This window comes from Oncorhynchus clarkii, chromosome 2 (assembly GCF_045791955.1).
Source record: "Oncorhynchus clarkii lewisi isolate Uvic-CL-2024 chromosome 2, UVic_Ocla_1.0, whole genome shotgun sequence".
Classification (NCBI taxonomy): Eukaryota; Metazoa; Chordata; class Actinopteri; order Salmoniformes; family Salmonidae; genus Oncorhynchus; species Oncorhynchus clarkii.
The window spans coordinates 97,435,038-97,455,811 of record NC_092148.1 but is presented as its reverse complement, the minus strand read 5'-3'; the positions used below and the strand labels follow the sequence as shown (position 1 = coordinate 97,455,811).

The 20,774-nt window shown below is 42.5% G+C and overlaps 2 protein-coding genes across 5 annotated transcripts; one reads left to right on the top strand and one right to left on the bottom strand.

The window, feature by feature from the left end:
• The first annotated feature begins 1,138 nt into the window (after positions 1–1,138).
• On the top strand, positions 1,139–7,817 carry LOC139376824 (glutamine amidotransferase class 1 domain containing 1). 2 transcript variants are annotated; one of them, XM_071119769.1, is made up of 7 exons: positions 1,139–1,277; positions 1,627–1,703; positions 1,780–1,885; positions 4,337–4,444; positions 4,827–4,921; positions 5,039–5,132; positions 6,393–7,817. In XM_071119769.1, exons 1-7 carry the CDS (start codon positions 1,229–1,231, stop codon positions 6,506–6,508), a joined length of 645 nt encoding a protein of 214 aa, XP_070975870.1. In that variant the 5' UTR covers positions 1,139–1,228; the 3' UTR covers positions 6,509–7,817. The 2 variants fall into 2 exon arrangements, with proteins under 2 accessions (XP_070975870.1, XP_070975879.1); XM_071119778.1 differs by having other exon boundaries at positions 1,150–1,277; positions 6,397–7,816.
• On the bottom strand, positions 7,811–20,636 carry LOC139376805 (chitinase domain containing 1). Of its 3 annotated transcripts, none has more exons than XM_071119749.1 (13): positions 19,661–20,164; positions 18,835–18,984; positions 18,113–18,245; positions 17,908–17,952; positions 17,495–17,519; positions 17,152–17,233; positions 16,695–16,756; positions 16,477–16,569; positions 13,270–13,368; positions 12,970–13,119; positions 12,435–12,515; positions 9,837–9,879; positions 7,811–8,356 (listed from the first exon to the last, which is right to left on the bottom strand). In XM_071119749.1, the coding sequence occupies exons 1-13, from the start codon at positions 19,787–19,789 to the stop codon at positions 8,258–8,260; spliced, it is 1,191 nt and encodes a 396-aa protein (XP_070975850.1). In that variant the 5' UTR covers positions 19,790–20,164; the 3' UTR covers positions 7,811–8,257. The 3 variants fall into 3 exon arrangements, with proteins under 3 accessions (XP_070975850.1, XP_070975858.1, XP_070975842.1); XM_071119757.1 differs by having other exon boundaries at positions 13,270–13,370; positions 16,482–16,569; XM_071119741.1 differs by lacking the exon at positions 17,152–17,233 and having other exon boundaries at positions 17,413–17,519; positions 19,661–20,636.
• Between the last annotated feature and the right edge of the window lie 138 nt (positions 20,637–20,774).

Here is a 20,774-nt window from a genome sequence, read left to right as displayed (position 1 = left end):
ATTTTAGTTGGCTAGCAACAAGTCTTGTTCTTTACATCATCTATGAAATCGAATCAAGCCAAGCGAGAGTCACTTGGGGTCCAAACAAACACTTAGCTGGCTAGCCAACATCCTCCAAGTTCTTACTAACAAGCGGGACACACTTTTAACGCCACTTCGATACGAAGTGATTTTCGTAGAAGGTTATGAGGGCATTTTCTCTAACCTTAACCTCAGTCTTACGCCTCGATCACACAGACAGCGTTATTCTGGTACACCAGAAGTACCTTCATTTCCAATAGAACTCTGCATTGCAGAGGCAGTGCGTTCTGTGTGGTGCATACCTTGGATTTATCGAATATATAAAAAAATATATTTACAAAAAATTCACCTTTAACTAGGCATGGTTAAGAACAAATGTTTATTTTATAATGACGGCCTATCCCGGCCAAACCCTCGCATAACCCGGACAACGCTGGGCCAATTGTGTGCGCCGCACTATGGGACTTCCTATCACGGCCGGTTGTGATACAGTCCAGGATCGAACCAGGGTATGTAGTGACACCTCTAGTACTGAGATGCAGTGCCTTAGACCGCTGCACCACTCGGGAGCCGGCAATATGTGTGCATCAGTTTGTCTTCCCTGTCATCCTCCCCCCTTAGGGAGGGTGCATCAGTTTGTCTTCCCTGTCATCCTCCCCCCTTAGGGAGGGTGCATCAGTTCGTCTTCCCTGTCAGCCTCCCCCCTTAGGGAGGGTGCATCAGTTCGTCTTCCCTGTCATCCTCCCCCCTTAGGGAGGGTGCATCAGTTTGTTTAATTTATTTAACACTTTTTTGGTTACTACATGATTCCATATGTGGTATTTCATAGTTTTGATGTCTTCACTATTATTTTAAAATGTTAAAAAATAAAAAAATAAACTCGAATGAGTAGGTGTGTCCAAACTTTTGACTGGTACTGTATAATACATACAAAGGTTTTGTAAAGGACGTTCACATCGTTTTATGCTCACTTCACTTCACGTGCTCACTTCACGTTAGACTTTTATTTTGAAATTCGTTCAGCGTGAAAACGGGTGTTGAACTGTCATTGGCTAGAGGAAGTTGAACTGTCATTGGCTAGAGGAAGTTGAACTGTCATTGGCTAGAGGAAGTCGATGTTGAACTGTGATCACTTCCTGTTTTCATTTTTTTTTTAGCAATGGTCTGAAGTAGCAGCCAACGGATTTGATCTTGGTAAACCACCGAAATGTCTTCTAAACCCACTTGTCTAATTGTGGCCAGTGCAGCTGCACAAGGTAGGTCGTTAACACATTATGAACATGTCATTTCACCCACTTCTGTCGATATGAGCACGTCAATCTAGCGCTGCTGAAGGTAACCTCATGTCATGTGACGGACACAATGAGGCTTGTTATTTTCAATGAACTAGATAGCTATTGCACCCATATTAGTCATGTTTGACAGTATCTTTTATGTGTCAAAAAAGGGAAATATTACTAATTCGGGGGCTGTACTGTTATTCCGGATTGTTTGTTTGACACAATCATTATCATATTGTACAATAATCACCATGAATGGCTCATACTGCTGCTTTAGTGGCTAGCCTGCTGTTTTAAGTTCTCTCTCTCTCTCTCCTCTCATTAGGAGTGTCTGCTCAGTCGTTCCATCAAGCCTTCTGTCTCTGCAGTTCAGTGTTCAACCTGCAGACCGCTACACCAGGGGTAAGATACACACAGAGATACACGCACACACCAAAAAAAAAACACACACACGATGTTGGTGCCTTGTCATTTCCAGGGCAAGCCCATAGATTTTGTCGGGGTGGATGAAACCACGGCCAGATGGATCCAAGACTTCAGCCAAAAGTCTTTTGCAACCCCAGCCAAGCTGGAGTCAATAGACGGTAAGATTATAGTACGAGTAGACCGTAAGATTATAGTATGAGTAGACGGTGAGATTATAGTATGAGTAGACGGTGAGATTACAGTATGAGTAGACCGTAAAATTATAGTATGAGTAGACGGTGAGATTATAGTATGAGTAGACGGTGAGATTATAGTATGAGTAGACGATAAGATTACAGTATGAGTAGACGGTGAGATTATAGTATGAGTAGACGGTGAGATTATAGTATGAGTAGACGGTGAGATTATAGTATGAGTAGACGGTGAGATTATAGTATGAGTAGATGGTAAGATTACAGTATGAGTAGACGGTGAGATTATAGTATGAGTAGACGGTGAGATTATAGTACGAGTAGACCGTAAGATTATAGTATGAGTAGACGGTGAGATTATAGTATGAGTAGACGGTGAGATTATAGTATGAGTAGACGGTGAGATTATAGTATGAGTAGACGGTGAGATTACAGTATGAGTAGACGGTGAGATTACAGTATGAGTAGACGGTGAGATTATAGTATGAGTAGACGGTGAGATTATAGTATGAGTAGACGGTGAGATTATAGTATGAGTAGACGGTGAGATTATAGTATGAGTAGACGGTGAGATTACAGTATGAGTAGACGGTGAGATTATAGTATGAGTAGACGGTGAGATTATAGTACGAGTAGACGGTGAGATTACAGTATGAGTAGACGGTGAGATTATAGTATGAGTAGACGGTAAAATTATAGTATGAGTAGACGGTGAGATTATAGTACGAGTAGATGGTGAGATTATAGTATGAGTAGATGGTGAGATTATAGTATGAGTAGACGGTGAGATTACAGTACGAGTAGATGGTGAGATTATAGTATGAGTAGATGGTGAGATTATAGTATGAGTAGATGGTGAGATTATAGTATGAGTAGACGGTGAGATTACAGTATGAGTAGACGGTGAGATTATAGTATGAGTAGACGGTAAAATTATAGTATGAGTAGACGGTGAGATTATAGTACGAGTAGACGGTGAGATTATAGTACGAGTAGATGGTGAGATTATAGTATGAGTAGATGGTGAGATTATAGTACGAGTAGACGGTGAGATTACAGTACGAGTAGATGGTGAGATTATAGTATGAGTAGACGGTGAGATTATAGTATGAGTAGACGGTGAGATTACAGTATGAGTAGACGGTGAGATTATAGTATGAGTAGACGGTGAGATTATAGTATGAGTAGACGGTGAGATTACAGTATGAGTAGACGGTGAGATTATAGTATGAGTAGACGGTAAAATTATAGTATGAGTAGACGGTGAGATTATAGTACGAGTAGACGGTGAGATTACAGTATGAGTAGACGGTGAGATTATAGTATGAGTAGACGGTAAAATTATAGTATGAGTAGACGGTGAGATTATAGTACGAGTAGATGGTGAGATTATAGTATGAGTAGATGGTGAGATTATAGTATGAGTAGACGGTGAGATTACAGTACGAGTAGATGGTGAGATTATAGTATGAGTAGATGGTGAGATTATAGTATGAGTAGATGGTGAGATTATAGTATGAGTAGACGGTGAGATTACAGTATGAGTAGACGGTGAGATTATAGTATGAGTAGACGGTAAAATTATAGTATGAGTAGACGGTGAGATTATAGTACGAGTAGACGGTGAGATTATAGTACGAGTAGATGGTGAGATTATAGTATGAGTAGATGGTGAGATTATAGTACGAGTAGACGGTGAGATTACAGTACGAGTAGATGGTGAGATTATAGTATGAGTAGATGGTGAGATTATAGTATGAGTAGATGGTGAGATTATAGTATGAGTAGATGGTGAGATTATAGTATGAGTAGATGGTGAGATTATAGTATGAGTAGACGGTGAGATTATAGTACGAGTAGACGGTGAGATTATAGTACGAGTAGACGGTGAGATTATAGTACGAGTAGATGGTGAGATTATAGTATGAGTAGATGGTGAGATTATAGTATGAGTAGACGGTGAGATTACAGTACGAGTAGATGGTGAGATTACAGTATGAGTAGATGGTGAGATTATAGTATGAGTAGATGGTGAGATTATAGTATGAGTAGATGGTGAGATTATAGTATGAGTAGACGGTGAGATTATAGTATGAGTAGACGGTTAGATTATAGTATGAGTAGACGGTTAGATTATAGTATGAGTAGACGGTGAGATTATAGTATGAGTAGATGGTGAGATTATAGTATGAGTAGACGGTGAGATTATAGTATGAGTAGACGGTAAGATTACAGTATGTCACCTTTGTGTATTTCTCTGCCACATTCATATCCAAAATCTATCAATTGTTACACAGTAATTGAGAGGTCAGTTATTTGACTGTTAAGATACAAATTGAAATAATTGGCGTAATACTTTGCTGAAGGTCACGTGATGATGTCATGACTGATGTCATGATGATGTCCCCTGTATTCCAGGTGCTCGGTACCAAGCTCTGCTGATTCCAGACTGTCCTGGGGCGCTCACTGACCTGGCACACAGTGGCTCTCTGGCACGCATCCTCGCACACTTCACCTCACAGCAGAGTCAGTACCCTACCCTGTGTCCCCTAGTCTCTAGTGTAGATCTCTACAGGACAGATCCCCCGACACAGATTAGGTCTCTATTTAATCCACTAAAGCCCAATACAAATTTAAAGGTCCTGTAGAGTTGACACACAGGTCATAGGTCAGCAGACCCAGCTGGACCAGCGAGTAGTGCTCCTGCATTCATGGTAAACATTATGTATATGTCGGCTCAATCAGAAATGACCTTTTTTAATTTCTATCGCACAGCGATCCAAATCCAACAGAGGCCTCAGCTAAATCTTGGGACTCAAAAAAGTTTAAGAAACTAATATTGTGAAACATTGTTGCATGGTTTGTGAGATGTTGTTTTACATGACACGACCATGTCTGACCCTACCAGAGGCGGTGTGCGCTATAGGACAAGGGGTATCTGGTCTGTGCTGCGCCATAGTAGAAGGACAGAAGTGGATCTTCACAGGCTACAGTCTCACTGGGGTTAGTCTAACACCACATTCCAAATTCATGAAAGCCAATAATATACCTGATTTGCAAGAAAAGATATGGTTACTCGTTTCATACAACTTCCATTCTCCCGGTTGTGTTATTTCCCAGCCGTCTGTGTTTGAGTTGGTGAGGAGCCCAGACTTTGCCAACCTGCCTCTGATCGTGGAGGACTTTGTCAAGGACAGCGGAGGATCGTACACCGGTGAGTGTGGAGGGAGATAACTGGTATTTTTGTTGCAGGAGGTCTACAGTGCAGACGATTTGGGCAAATACTTATACAACACATTTTCCAAAAAGTTGTAGCATTAGTCACGTAAACACAGAAATAAACAAATGGCACATTGGATTCCTAATTTTAAAAATAAGTGGTTATTTTCTTACCGAGGAGACAAAGTTAAATAAATTACTACCATAAATGTTACATACAAATCTAGGGTTGCAAAATTCTGGTAACTTTCCCCCAAAATCCCAGTTGAAACAGTCCCAGAATCTGGAAGCAATACATCCAGAATACTACAACCCAGAATCTGGAAGCAATACATCCAGAATACTACAACCCAGAATCTGGAAGCAATACATCCAGGATAATTCAACCCAGAATCTGGAAGCAATACATCCAGAATACTACAACCCAGAATCTGGAAGCAATACATCCAGAATACTACAACCCAGAATCTGGAAGCAATACATCCAGAATACTACAACCCAGAATCTGGAAGCAATACATCCAGAATACTACAACCCAGAATCTGGAAGCAATACATCCAGAATAATACAACCCAGAATCTGGAAGCAATACATCCAGAATAATACAACCCAGAATCTGGAAGCAATACATCCAGGATAATACAACCCAGAATCTGGAAGCAATACATCCAGAATAATACAACCCAGAATCTGGAAGCAATACATCCAGAATACTACAACCCAGAATCTGGAAGCAATACATCCAGAATACTACAACCCAGAATCTGGAAGCAATACATCCAGAATAATACAACCCAGAATCTGGAAGCAATACATCCAGAATACTACAACCCAGAATCTGGAAGCAATACATCCAGAATAATACAACCCAGAATCTGGAAGCAATACATCCAGAATACTACAACCCAGAATCTGGAAGCAATACATCCAGAATACTACAACCCAGAATCTGGAAGCAATACATCCAGAATACTACAACCTAGAATTTCTGGGAAACCTGTTTTTTTTGTGTGAGTGGAATTGCCACCCTATCAGTAGATCATATTGATTGGCTTCCTGCCTTGTTCAACACTACTTCAGAATGTGCAGAGATCTGATTTGGTCTCATGTCTCTACACGAGGAAGTCATGTTTAACACGGCAGGAAGCCAGGAACCCAATCAATATGACTGACGTGGATGTTCAGTTTTTGTGTCTCAAGCAACAACAGCAAAAAAATGTAACCTGACGTATTTCTATCGCTGTTGTTTTCCCAGCTAGTCAGGAGGACGCCGTGCATGTAGTGATCGACAGACACCTGGTGACCGGACAGAACATCCTGTCTACGTCAGTCGCTGTCAATAACCTCATCCTGCTCTGTAATGGAAAGTAACATGTCTTCAGTTCTGCTACGTGGGGACCAAGCTAAAAAGCCTTGGGCCGGGATTCAATCCGATCATGCTTTGACGGCCATGCGCCATTTTTAAAAAGGTAATCAGCCATTGAATCGACAAATGCAGCGTTTATCATGAATGCGTGGGAATGCGTTGCCTTTTAAGGAGCTACTGCTTTTGAAAAGCAACGAATCCATTTGGAAAATGGCCAATTTGGCGTCGATATGAGTTAGAAACAGTTGTTCTACTGTCAAAATTGACAAAGTGTAAATCGGATAATTTTGGTCATAAAGTGGGTCTGGTCTAAAATGAAGTTTGGAACATCTGTGCGTCACAACAGGTAAATGAAGGTTGGGTTTTGATTTGACAATGTCTATTTACTCACTGACATGGGGTGAACAGCTGCTGTGATTCCTCTCTATCCAATAGAAAAAACTGTGACTGACCTGCCCAGCAGCTCCAAGACAAGTCGCACATTTTTTTTTTTTAACCTGAGAAATACTGCACCAAACACCTTTTTAGTTGTAAAATTACACAACTATAACATCCTCGACAAAAACGTCTACATTTATTACAGATTTATTGAGTTATCTTAGATTCACTCTATTTTCAGGAAGTGAAATAGGCTTCGTGGGGGACAAACAGCATTAACTAAACCTCGGAGTCGGTCAGGAAACACACCCCCAAAACTGAAATCTGTTTCTCTAATAAGCAACAGAAAAACACGTGCCAATCGGCTGCTTCCGTGGCTCTTTTAAAAAGGTGCGTTGCCCACAAAGATCGGATTTAATCCCAGCCTTATTTTGACATGAACAGGATATGATTGATATGATTTAACAGGGCTCATCAGAGTATACGTACAGTAAAATAAAAACTGAACCTTTCAACTACAGGTGTCGTAGGCAACATCTCAAAGTAGAGCTCCTTTACATTTAGTGCTATCAAGGACAAATATAAAGGTTCTGGGTACAGGGCATTTAGTAAGATATGAGGACATGCTGTACAACTCCTGTCTTATGTACTGTACACCAGAGTTGGTGCAATTCCATTTCAGAAAGTAAACCAAATTACAATTAGATTCCAATTCTACCTTTTATTGAAGAGAATTGGAATTTCAGTGCTCTTCCTGAATGGAATTGAGGCCAACCCTGCAGTCTACTACAGCAGAGGAGTACGAGTAGCCCCCCCCACACACACACACGTCAAGCCTAATTCAGCAGCCACCGGTGAGGTATTAGAAAAAGTATCACTGTATGTAAATTTCTATTGTCGATTACATTTGTATATTAAAAACAACACTGAACAATGTACCTTTTTATTTCATGTCAAAGAAACATTCCTGCAGTTTTTAAAAATGGTAGAAGCAGCCGTTGAACCGTTTTTCATCTGGATAGTTCCATTTAAAAACATGAACACCTTGTGTGTGACATATCCCATAATAACCCTGTCACCAACCTCCAGTTGAAGAACTGCTTTGATGGATGATTTTACTCTGCTCCTGCCACGTTGGCAGCTTCAAGTTCCTTAGTTCAGTTTGAGTGTCACTCCACATACAACTTCGTCTCCAATAATCTTCCTGAGATAAGACACGTCCCTCATTCATAAAAAAAAAAAAAAGTTGTAGAATCCTCATGCTTGGTTGGTGCTCAGCAAATATTACCATGAACTATATACCATTTGCACATATGGTACTGGTTTATCGATGCGCTAACAACAAAAGGAGCTCAAAGTCTCTTACTCTGATTGGCTCATAACAGGTCATAGAAATAGTCCAGCCCTTGGCCCAGTTCCCACATGGAGATTCCTGTACCTAACTCAGTGGCTAAAGAGATACGCTGATGGAGAGACTAGAAGGAGGGAGAAAGAGAAAGAGAGAGAGACAGAGAGGGCAATACATTTATAAGGATCTGTGTTTCTGGAAAATGTTGTTTGATCATGAATCAAATCAACGTAACTTAAATCTGGTGATACTCTTGTTTTGTGTATCTATCTGGCTATTTTGAGAATCATCTGCAGTGCATTTGGACAGCATCCAGACCCCTGGACTTTATCCACAGTTTGTTACATCCTCATTCTAAAATTAAGCAAATGTATTAAACATAACAGAAATACCTTATTTACATAAGTATTCAGACCCTTTGCTATGAGACCCGAAATTGAGCTCAGGTGCATCCTGTCTCCATTGATCATCCTTGAGACGTTTCTACAACTTGATAGGAGTCCACCTGTGGTAAATTCAATTGATTGGACATGATTTGGAAAGGCACGCACCAGTCTATAAAACCAAGCCATGAGGTTTAAGGAATTATCTGTGGAGCGCCGAGACAGAATGGTATCGAGCATTGAAGGTCCCCAAGAGCACAGTGGCCTCCATCATTCTTAAATGGAAGAAGTTTGGAACCACCAAGACTCTTCCTAGAGCTGGCCGCCCGGCCAACCTGAGCAATCGGGGGAGAAGGACCTTGGACAGGGAAGTGACCAAGAACCCAATGGTCACTCTGACAGAGCTCCAGAGTTCCTCTGTGGAGATGATTGTCCTTCTGGAAGGTTCTCCCATCTCTGCAGCACTCCACCAATCAGGCCTTTACGGTAGTGTCTAGACAAAAGCCACTCCTCAGTAAAAAGGCACCAAAGGACTCTCAGACCATGAGAAACAAGATCCTCTGTTCTGAAGAAACCAAGATTGAACTCTTTGGCCTGAATGCCAAGTGTCACGTCTGGAGGAAACCAGGCACCGCTCATCACCTGGCCAATACCATCCCTACGGTGAAGCATGGTGGTGGCAACATGTTTTTCAGCAGCAGGGACTGGGAGACTAGTCAGGCTTAACGTACAGAGATTCTTGATGAAAACCTGCTCCAGAGCTCTCAGGACCTCAGACTGGGGCGAAGGTTCACCTTCCAACAGGACAATGACCCTAAGCACACAGCCAAGACAATGCCGAAGTGGCTTCGGGACAAGTCTCAATGTCCTTGAGTGGCCCAGCCAGAGCCCGGACTTGAACCCAATCGAACATCTCTGGAGAGACCTGAAAATAGCTGTGCAGCGACGCTCCTCATCCGACCTGACAGCTTGAGAGGATCTGCAGAGAAGAATGGGAGAAACTCCCCAAATACAGGTGTGCAAGTACTGAGTAAAGGGTCTGAATACTTATGTAAATTTGTTTCAATTTTTTAAATATAAATCTGCTAAAATGTATAAAAAACGGTTTTTGCTTTGTCATTATGTGTGTGTAGATTGAGGGGAAATCAATTTTAGAAGAAGGCTAACGTAACAAAATGTGAAAAAAGTGAAGTTGTCTGTATTCTGTACATCAAAAGGTCATACCTTCAGAGTTGGGTAATAGACCACATGCTTGACTCCATTGCTCCTAGAATGTGGAACACAAATCAAGTGAGTTATTGTGGTGTGATGATTCCGACAAGACGAGCCCCATTTCTTCACAAAAACAGTAAATAAATGAGTGCTGAATGGAAACTGCATTTCACATAATCTAGAAATGATCGTTCTTTTAATTGACATAATATGAAGTTAAAGAATACCATAATCTGGTAGACTGTCCCTCTAATACCATAATCTGGTAGACTAACTGTCCCTCTAATGCCATAATCTGGTAGACTGTCCCTCTAATACCATAATCTGGTAGACTAACTGTCCCTCTAATACCATAATCTGGTAGACTGTCCCTCTAATACCATAATCTAGGAGACTAACTGTCCCTCTAATACCATAATCTAGACTGTCCCTCTAATACCATAATCTAGGAGACTAACTGTCCCTCTAATACCATAACCTGGTAGACTAACTGTCCTTCTAATACCATAATCTGGTAGACTAACTGTCCTTCTAATACCATAATCCGGTAGACTAACTGTCCCTCTAATACCATAATCTGGTAGACTGTCCCTCTAATACCATAATCTGGTAGACTGTCCCTCTAATACCATAATCTGGTAGACTAACTGTCCCTCTAATACCATAATCTGGTAGACTGTCCCTCTAATACCATAATCTGGTAGACTGTCCCTCTAATACCATAATCTGGTAGACTGTCCCTCTAATACCATAATCTAGGAGACTAACTGTCCCTCTAATACCATAATCTGGTAGACTGTCCCTCTAATACCATAATCTGGTAGACTGTCCCTCTAATACCATAATCTAGGAGACTAACTGTCCCTCTAATACCATACTCTGGTAGTCCCTCTAATACCATAATCTAACTGTCCCTCTAATACCATAATCTAGGAGACTGTCCCTCTAATACCATACTCTGGTAGACTGTCCCTCTAATACCATAATCTAGGAGACTAACTGTCCCTCTAATACCATACTCTGGTAGACTAACTGTCCCTCTAATACCATACTCTGGTAGACTAACTGTCCCTCTAATACCATAATCTAGGACTGTCCCTCTAATACCATACTCTGGTAGACTAACTGTCCCTCTAATACCATAATCTAGGACTGTCCCTCTAATACCATAATCTGGTAGACTAACTGTCCCTCTAATACCATAATCTGGTAGACTAACTGTCCCTCTAATACCATAATCTGGTAGACTGTCCCTCTAATACCATAATCTAGGAGACTAACTGTCCATCTAATACCATAATCTAGGACTGTCCCTCTAATACCATAATCTGGTAGACTAACTGTCCCTCTAATACCATAATCTGGTAGACTAACTGTCCCTCTAATACCATAATCACTGTCCCTCTAATACCATACTCTGGTAGACTAACTGTCCCTCTAATACCATAATCTGGTAGACTAACTGTCCCTCTAATACCATAATCTAGGACTGTCCCTCTAATACCATAATCTGGTAGACTAACTGTCCCTCTAATACCATAATCCGGTAGACTAACTGTCCCTCTAATACCATAATCTAGGACTGTCCCTCTAATACCATAATCCGGTAGACTAACTGTCCCTCTAATACCATAATCCGGTAGACTAACTGTCCCTCTAATACCATAATCTGGTAGACTAACTGTCCCTCTAATACCATAATCCGGTAGACTAACTGTCCCCTCATAATCTAGGAGACTAACTGTCCCTCTAATACCATAATCCGGTAGACTAACTGTCCCTCTAATACCATAATCCGGTAGACTAACTGTCCCTCTAATACCATAATCTAGGACTGTCCCTCTAATACCATACTCTGGTAGACTAACTGTCCCTCTAATACCATAATCTAGGACTGTCCCTCTAATACCATACTCTGGTAGACTAACTGTCCCTCTAATACCATAATCTAGGAGACTAACTGTCCCTCTAATACCATACTCTGGTAGACTAACTGTCCCTCTAATACCATAATCTAGGACTGTCCCTCTAATACCATACTCTGGTAGACTAACTGTCCCTCTAATACCATAATCCGGTAGACTAACTGTCCCTCTAATACCATAATCCAGTAGACTAACTGTCCCTCTAATACCATAATCTAGGAGACTAACTGTCCCTCTAATACCATAATCTAGGAGACTAACTGTCCCTCTAATACCATAATCTGGTACACTAACTGTCCCTCTAATACCATAATCCGGTAGACTAACTGTCCCTCTAATACCATAATCCGGTAGACTAACTGTCCCTCTAATACCATAATCTAGGAGACTAACTGTCCCTCTAATACCATAATCTAGGAGACTAACTGTCCCTCTAATACCATAATCTGGTACACTAACTGTCCCTCTAATACCATAATCTGGTAGACTAACTGTCCCTCTAATACCATAATCTGGTAGACTAACTGTCCCTCTAATACCATAATCTAGGACTGTCCCTCTAATACCATAATCTGGTAGACTAACTGTCCCTCTAATACCATCATCTGGTAGACTATCTGTCCCTCTAATACCATAATCTGGTAGACTATCTGTCCCTCTAATACCATAATCTAGGAGACTGTACCTCTTGTAGCTGAAGTAGTGCTCCTCAGCCTGTTCATCCCATAGTAGTCTAGGCTTCAGCTCCTTCAACAGCTCTATGAACCTTTACAGGAAACAAAGACAAAGAGAGAGGGTTGAAGGGGTACTGGAGGTGACACAGAGAGAGAGGGTTGAAGGGGGACTGGAGGTGACACAGAGAGAGAGGGAGAGAGAGGGTTGAAGGGAGACTGGAGGTGACACAGAGAGAGAGGGGGAGAGGGTTGAAGGGAGACGAAGTGACACAGAGAGGGTTGAAGGGAGACTAGAGGTGACGCAGAGAGAGAGGGTTGAAGGGAGACTGGAAGTGACACAGAGAGAGAGGGTTGAAGGGAGACTGGAGGTGACAGAGAGAGAGAGTTGAAGGGAGACTGGAGGTGACAGAGAGAGGGGGTTGAAGGGAGACTGGAGGTGACACAGAGAGAGGGGGTTGAAGGGAGACTGGAAGTGACACAGAAGTGACAGAGATAGAATATTCTGTATAGATTACTACTAGTATAGAGTTATTAGGAGTATCCTACCTGCCCCCCAGCAGTGGTTCAGCTCCGTAGGTGGAGAAGTCCAGTCCATATAGGTTGAGTCCCAGCAGTATCTTGTGTCTCCATTGGTTGTTGGGGGACAACTCTAGAACACATTCTCTCAGCCAGGGTAGGGGGGAGCTGGGGCCCGGTCTAGGAGGGAAGAGAGAACCTGATTTATTGATATACTAAGAACATGGGCGTGCTCGTCATTTTACATATATATATATATTTATTTTTATTTTATTTATTTTTTTATTTTTTATAAAGGATATGATTGTTTCAGTGAGAAGGAAATCTTACCGTCCAGAGGAGAAGTCGTAGGTCATTAGACTGAATCCGTCCACTACAGGAGCTAACTGCTCAAACTGCTCCCTCCCGAACATCCCCGGCTGGCCTGAACTGATCACAACAGAAAGATTAAACTCCTCTCTCTCTCAGGATAAAACATGGTAGTAATTGTATTGCGGGGATTTTTCTGCGATTGAAATCCTTGAGCGGGCAGCCTTAGTATTTTTTACAGGATGCCTAAGTTAAAACAGTGTAGTGTATTTTCAGGATAGAAAAACACTTTCAGTGTAAATTAAAAAGTACTAAAAGCAGATAAGGTAGAAAAGATCATGGGGAATGTAAGAGATTAAAACTCAAACCTGTTGATGACCTGTTAAACTGCCACTTCAAATGTCTGGCAGTATTGAATGTTATGGTTAAAGTTTGATGATTCAGAGACACTGTTAATGATCTGTGACCCTGTGTGATTCTAGAGCAGCTGTTGCCTTCCTACAAGCCTCTCACTGGGGTGATTCTAGAGCAGCTGCTGTCTTCCTACAAGCCTCTCTCACTGGGGTGATTCTAGAGCAGCTGCTGTCTTCCTACAAGTCTCTCTCACAGGGGTGATTCTAGAGCAGCTGTTGTCTTCCTACAAGCCTCTCTCACTGGTGATTCTAGAGCAGCTGTTGCCTTCCTACAAGCCTCTCACTGGGGTGATTCTAGAGCAGCTGTTGTCTTCTACAAGCCTCTCTCACTGGTGTGATTCTAGAGCAGCTGTTGTCTTCCTACAAGCCTCTCTCACAGGGGTGATTCTAGAGCAGCTGTTGTCTTCCTACAAGCCCCTCTCACTGGGGTGATTCTAGAGCAGCTGTTGCCTTCCTACAAGCCTCTCACTGGGGTGATTCTAGAGCAGCTGTTGTCTTCTACAAGCATCTCTCACTGGTGTGATTCTAGAGCAGCTGTTGTCTTCTACAAGCCTCTCTCACTGGTGTGATTCTAGAGCAGCTGTTGCCTTCCTACAAGCCTCTCACTGGTGTGATTCTAGAGCAGCTGTTGTCTTCTACAAGCCTCTCTCACTGGTGATTCTAGAGCAGCTGGTGCCTTCCTACAAGCCTCTCACTGGGGTGATTCTAGAGCAGCTGTTGTCTTCTACAAGCCTCTCTCACTGGTGTGATTCTAGAGCAGCTGTTGTCTTCCTACAAGCCTCTCTCACAGGGGTGATTCTAGAGCAGCTGTTGCCTTCCTACAAGCCTCTCACTGGGGTGATTCTAGAGCAGCTGTTGTCTTCTACAAGCCTCTCTCACTGGTGTGATTCTAGAGCAGCTGTTGTCTTCCTACAAGCCTCTCTCACTGGTGTGATTCTAGAGCAGCTGTTGTCTTCCTACAAGCCTCTCACTGGTGTGATTCTAGAGCAGCTGTTGTCTTCTACAAGCCTCTCTCACTGGTGTGATTCTAGAGCAGCTGTTGTCTTCTACAAGCCTCTCTCACTGGTGTGATTCTAGAGCAGCTGTTGTCTTCTACAAGCCTCTCTCACTGGTGTGATTCTAGAGCAGCTGTTGTCTTCTACAAGCCTCTCTCACTGGTGTGATTCTAGAGCAGCTGTTGCCTTCCTACAAGCCTCTCACTGGGGTGATTCTAGAGCAGCTGTTGTCTTCTACAAGCCTCTCTCACTGGTGTGATTCTAGAGCAGCTGTTGTCTTCCTACAAGCCTCTCACAGGGGTGATTCTAGAGCAGCTGTTGTCTTCCTACAAGCCCCTCTCACTGGGGTGATTCTAGAGCAGCTGTTGCCTTCCTACAAGCCTCTCACTGGGGTGATTCTAGAGCAGCTGTTGTCTTCTACAAGCCTCTCTCACTGGTGTGATTCTAGAGCAGCTGTTGTCTTCTACAAGCCTCTCTCACTGGTGTGATTCTAGAGCAGCTGTTGTCTTCTACAAGCCTCTCTCACTGGTGTGATTCTAGAGCAACTGTTGTCTTCCTACAAGCCTCTCTCACTGGTGTGATTCTAGAGCAGCTGTTGTCTTCCTACAAGCCTCTCACTGGTGTGATTCTAGAGCAGCTGTTGTCTTCTACAAGCCTCTCTCACTGGTGTGATTCTAGAGCAGCTGTTGCCTTCCTACAAGCCTCTCACTGGTGTGATTCTAGAGCAGCTGTTGTCTTCTACAAGCCTCTCTCACTGGTGATTCTAGAGCAGCTGTTGCCTTCCTACAAGCCTCTCACTGGGGTGATTCTAGAGCAGCTGTTGTCTTCTACAAGCCTCTCTCACTGGTGTGATTCTAGAGCAGCTGTTGTCTTCCTACAAGCCTCTCTCACAGGGGTGATTCTAGAGCAGCTGTTGTCTTCCTACAAGCCTCTCTCACTGGTGTGATTCTAGAGCAGCTGTTGTCTTCTACAAGCCTCTCTCACTGGTGTGATTCTAGAGCAGCTGTTGTCTTCTACAAGCCTCTCTCACTGGTGTGATTCTAGAGCAGCTGTTGTCTTCTACAAGCCTCTCTCACTGGTGATTCTAGAGCAGCTGTTGTCTTCTGCAAGCCTCTCTCACTGGTGATTCTAGAGCAGCTGTTGTCTTCTACAAGCCTCTCTCACTGGTGTGATTCTAGAGCAGCTGTTGTCTTCCTACAAGCCTCTTACTGGTGTGATTCTAGAGCAGCTGATATTGTCTGTATGGTGCCAATAGCCAGCGTCACTAGGCGTTGTTTAGAGTTCCTACAGGATTTAGTGACATTGTTGACAGAACAGTGGTTCCTGGTAGTGGTTTTAAAGTCCTTCTCTAGTTATACCGTTTTCTATGTTCCCATACTGGAGGTTGTCTCCCTGCTGCAATGGAGTGATTTTTAATTGACTTCATCCACAACTGCTCTCTTTTTTACCTTAACAGACCTAGAGATTTTTTAAATATAATCTAATCTTTGAGAATTAACAATTACCCAAATAAAAGCTAGACATTCAAGAAGAATTGAAAATGACTAAAACAATGAATGTAACAGTATTGATTGTATTATGTTTGAGCAAAATATCACAGCTTTAGTAAAGACAGAAAATAAGGAAATGTGCTTTAAATATGCAACATTTTCTCTCAGTGCCGTAGAGACATCTGTAGAATTGCAGAAAATTGGATTAAAATGACACAGCCCTGGTCTCTAAAATGTTCTCAAATTCAGACAGGCTTTTGTGTTTTAATGATCTGATAAAATAGTAAATCAATCATGTTGTGATATTTTTATGACATCTGTATCGCCTACCTTGGTGTGACGGCTGGCGGAATGACCAGTACACAGTCCAGCTTCTTCTCCTTAAGAGCCTCACAGATGTGTGTAATCATGTGGACCAGCTCCCTGAATGGAATAGTGTTTACAGTCAATACAAAACCAAGGTTGTAAAAGTTGATTTTAAACTCTTCAGAGGGGTCATTACCATGACTACGACAGGTCACGGTGTCATGTAGTGCTGTGTTACTCACACTCTCTTGTTCCCTCCCAGCTGACTCCACAGCTCCAGCGTATAGCCATCAAAGCCTTCTGTCTGCAAAGGCAGAACACAATTAGGCGTTTACATTTGACATGTTAGTCGTTCAGTATACACTCCTATGATATAAACAGTGGAAGCCAGCATCTGCAACAAACATTCACTTTGGGGTATACTTCTATATGACAATATTTACCGTAAAAAAAAAACACATAACACATTCAACTTTTTGGGCAGTTGATAAACTGTTTTCAGTCTCACTTGCCAACTGATATGTGATATAAATGTACTATAATGCATTAGTATTATATTGTGAATTTAACTCCTTATATGCAGGCCCCATGGTCTAGTACCCCAGAGACCAGGGTTTGAGCCCCGTCTCCCCCTTTCCCATTTTGTCTCCCTCCTAGCTGTTTCTAATATCTGAATAAAGCATAAATGCTCCTCCTTACCTTAGCTACGTCCACCATCTCAGTCCCCAGCTCCTCGATCTCATCCTCACTGCCCAGAACACTCATATAGTCCTGGTACGACCTTACCTTAGCTACGTCCACCATCTCAGTCCCCAGCTCCTCGATCTCATCCTCGCTGCCCAGAACACTCATATAGTCCTGGTACGACCTTACCTTAGCTACGTCCACCATCTCAGTCCCCAGCTCCTCGATCTCATCCTCGCTGCCCAGAACACTCATATAGTCCTGGTACGACCTTACCTTAGCTACGTCCACCATCTCAGTCCCCAGCTCCTCGATCTCATCCTCGCTGCCCAGAACACTCATATAGTCCTGGTACGACCAGACGTCAAATAACAGACGAGGAACTGAGCGAAAAGAAGAGAAGCATCATGTGACAGATTCTATCCTGTATTTTAAGCCTTATCCAGAAATAAGAATTACACCAAAACAGTTTTTGGACAGTTTGATGAAAAATTCAGGCATGTCACATGATTACCAATCACAGGGACCCTTTTTAGGACAAGAGACCAGGAGAGTTTGATCAGGAGGAGAGAGTGATCAGGAGGAGAGTGTGATCAGGAGGAGAGTGTGATCAGGAGGAGAGTGTGATCAGGAGGAGAGAGTGATCAGGAGGAGAGAGTGATCAGGAGGAGAGAGTGATCATTGGAACTGAATGTGACTGAATGATACCATAGTGAGGTCATCTGGAAGTATACTTCTTATTTAAATGGAAGCTGAGTTTAATACACTTACGCATTTTGATTTTTTTGTTTGCCTTCCGCACAGCTTTTACCCAACCTAGAAAAGAAGGAGAGTCTTTGAAAGACAACTTTCTAAATTTGCCATATACTCCCTTAGTACACGTCTGACTATCACAACTCTGACAAGTCCTTAGTACACATTTCTTAGGCATCACAACTTTGTCTGGCTTTAATCTGGTTAGTCTATGACAGATTACCTGGGTCATGATCGTGTAGACCAGTGATATGGAAGCTCTCTGGTCCTCTCCGTCTCAGCTGAAGCCACACTGGAGACACGGAGGTCAGCTTGGAACCGAACACCTTGGCAACATCGTAACCATGAGAGTTCCACTGGAGGAAGAGAAATAAAGCAGAAGGAAGTGAGAGGTTATATGAAGAATTGATTCAAAATGTATTCAAGGAGCCTGTTGATGAGATATAGCTCGTACACAACAGTAGTAAGAAGATAGTTACACTATTAAATACACAGACATGAAATAGTAATAGAAGGGTGATCAGAATCACCCAGATAAACACGTGGGTACCTGCAGGTAGCCTGGGTACCAGTCTGTATTGAGTTATCATGCCACTCCTTACCATGCTAAACATGGAGTACAAGGAGTGGAATATTAGTGAATCCGGTTCTGGATGCCAGGCTAACCTGCAGGCAGAAGATGGGCAACATTTCTGTAAAGGATAATGTGTCACTGTTGTTCAAAAGGTGACTGCAGCATTCAGTCTGGTTTAACCAGACTCTAAACCAACACACCAACCTGCTTTTGGAGACTTACACAGCGCCTGACTTAGACTGAAATAGGAGCCGGTACTGTTTATATTTAGGTGCAGGAACTCTGCAATACTTATAAGCTAATCATTTTTCATAAGAGGTGCAGGAACTCAGCTCCGGTGAGCTCCATCCCAAATCAAGCACTGCACTTACAGGAGTTAGATACCCCAGTACGGGCCCTTGGAACGTGTGTTGAGTCACAGCCTGTTGGCAGTATCTCCTCTCCTCCTTTACGATGTCCTTCCACTGAGGGTCAGTAACGACCAGACCTCGCTCCAGCACCGACCGCTCTGCCTGGGACATCTGATATAATAATAAACACAAGAAACAACTATTTGCATGTGTAGTTGTAAAACCAAACAAACTGCAGTCTCCAAGGTTGGGGTCCATTTGAATTTGAAGGCTGTCAATTCAGGAAGTAAACTTAAATTCCAACTCAATCATTGAAAAATGGGCATCTATTTTCAATGATTTTCTCAATAACCTGAAAAAAATGGCATCTATTTTCAATGATTTTCTCAATAACCTGAAAAAAAAAAACAGTACATCTATTTCTAAAGATGTTCAGTTTCTTGGATTTTAACTTCAAATCACTTCCTGAATTTGCTGCCTTCAATTACAATTGACCTCAACCCTGGTTGTCTTGTTGCCAGACTTGTGGAGCTGTGAGGAAGATACAGCAACTGTGGGTACTGGGATGAGACTAACTAAATGAACACTGACAATATATATAATGACTTCATTGTGGTCTATGTCCATTCTACAATACTGGTAATTTGCTGAAATCAGAACTGGGTACAGGGGGAATACAAAGTCCACACTTCCCCCCCATGGGCTGAGCCCTAGCGAGGACACTTAACTCCAGTGTCCATAGGCATAGCTCATTGAGCCCGTTACATACACATGGTTCCAGGATGCAAAATACTGATGCCACCACTCGTCCTCGTCATAAAATCACCACTATCCTCCTCTTCCTCACCTCTGGCTCCTGTGTTTTGGAGTCCTTCTTCTTGGCATCAGTCCTGGACAGCGTAGCACTAACATAGCTGACCAACAGGGTAGACAGTATGGTGTGTAGCACAATGATTAACGTCGCTTCTACTCTCATCTCTCCTCTGAGTCAAGCTACACATAGACAGGAATGGGACCAATTGCTGCTCCTGCAGTTGGCTGCATCAACACGAACTGGAAAAAAACCTAGATTTCTAGCTACCCCCTCAGATAATTACAAGTTCTAGCAAGTGTGATACAGGAAACTGTGTCGGAAGCATTTGCGAGTTCCGGCAAGAAGCACCCTGCCTGGCTAGAGTTACGGTGTTAATGTCGTCAAGTCAGCTGAACACCCAATGATGCATGGTGCCCACAGCCAATTCGACGTTTTGATATGAATTATAACCAGTGAGAAATCACGAATATACTAGTAATCTCACTCAACCCTACTCATGAAGTTGCAGGTCCTTGTGGCTGTGTATACCATAGAGAATGATAGAGGCCTCTAGTAGCCAAAAGGCTATGTTAACATGTATTAGTATGGGCAGCGACATTGAGGGCTTCCACCATTTTAATGTGGTCAACTGGGTGGGACTTCCAACGTTATTGGCTGAACCCTCCTGGTGACCCTGTTGGAGTCATGTCCAACAGGGTCATCAGGAAGAATAAGCCAATCAAGATGTTTTTATTTTTTTATTACATAAAATCTTCAATACTCACAAACAGTGACGTTAGCTAATCAAAATGTATAAGATCTCCTCAGCCTGTGTTTACCAAAGACCTTATTTTTGGCATTTATCCCCCAAAAAACTACAAAAATGACATACATTTTCCCGTAGACTTTGTCCAATGAACCATGGCGGAGTTAGCGCCATTACTATTGTTCTTTATTGCACTGCCTGCGCGCAGACGACATAATAGAAACGATATAGGGATGCTTTCTCTATCCTTCTCTATGGTGTGTACGAGCTGTTTGACAGCAAACTGGCAGAAAAAAAAGAAGAAGAGACACTTCCTGGTCCTCCAATTCTAGTTTGCAAAATAAGAGTTTTGTATTTCGAACTTTTGCTCATGGAAGTCGCACAATGAAATAAGCACATACA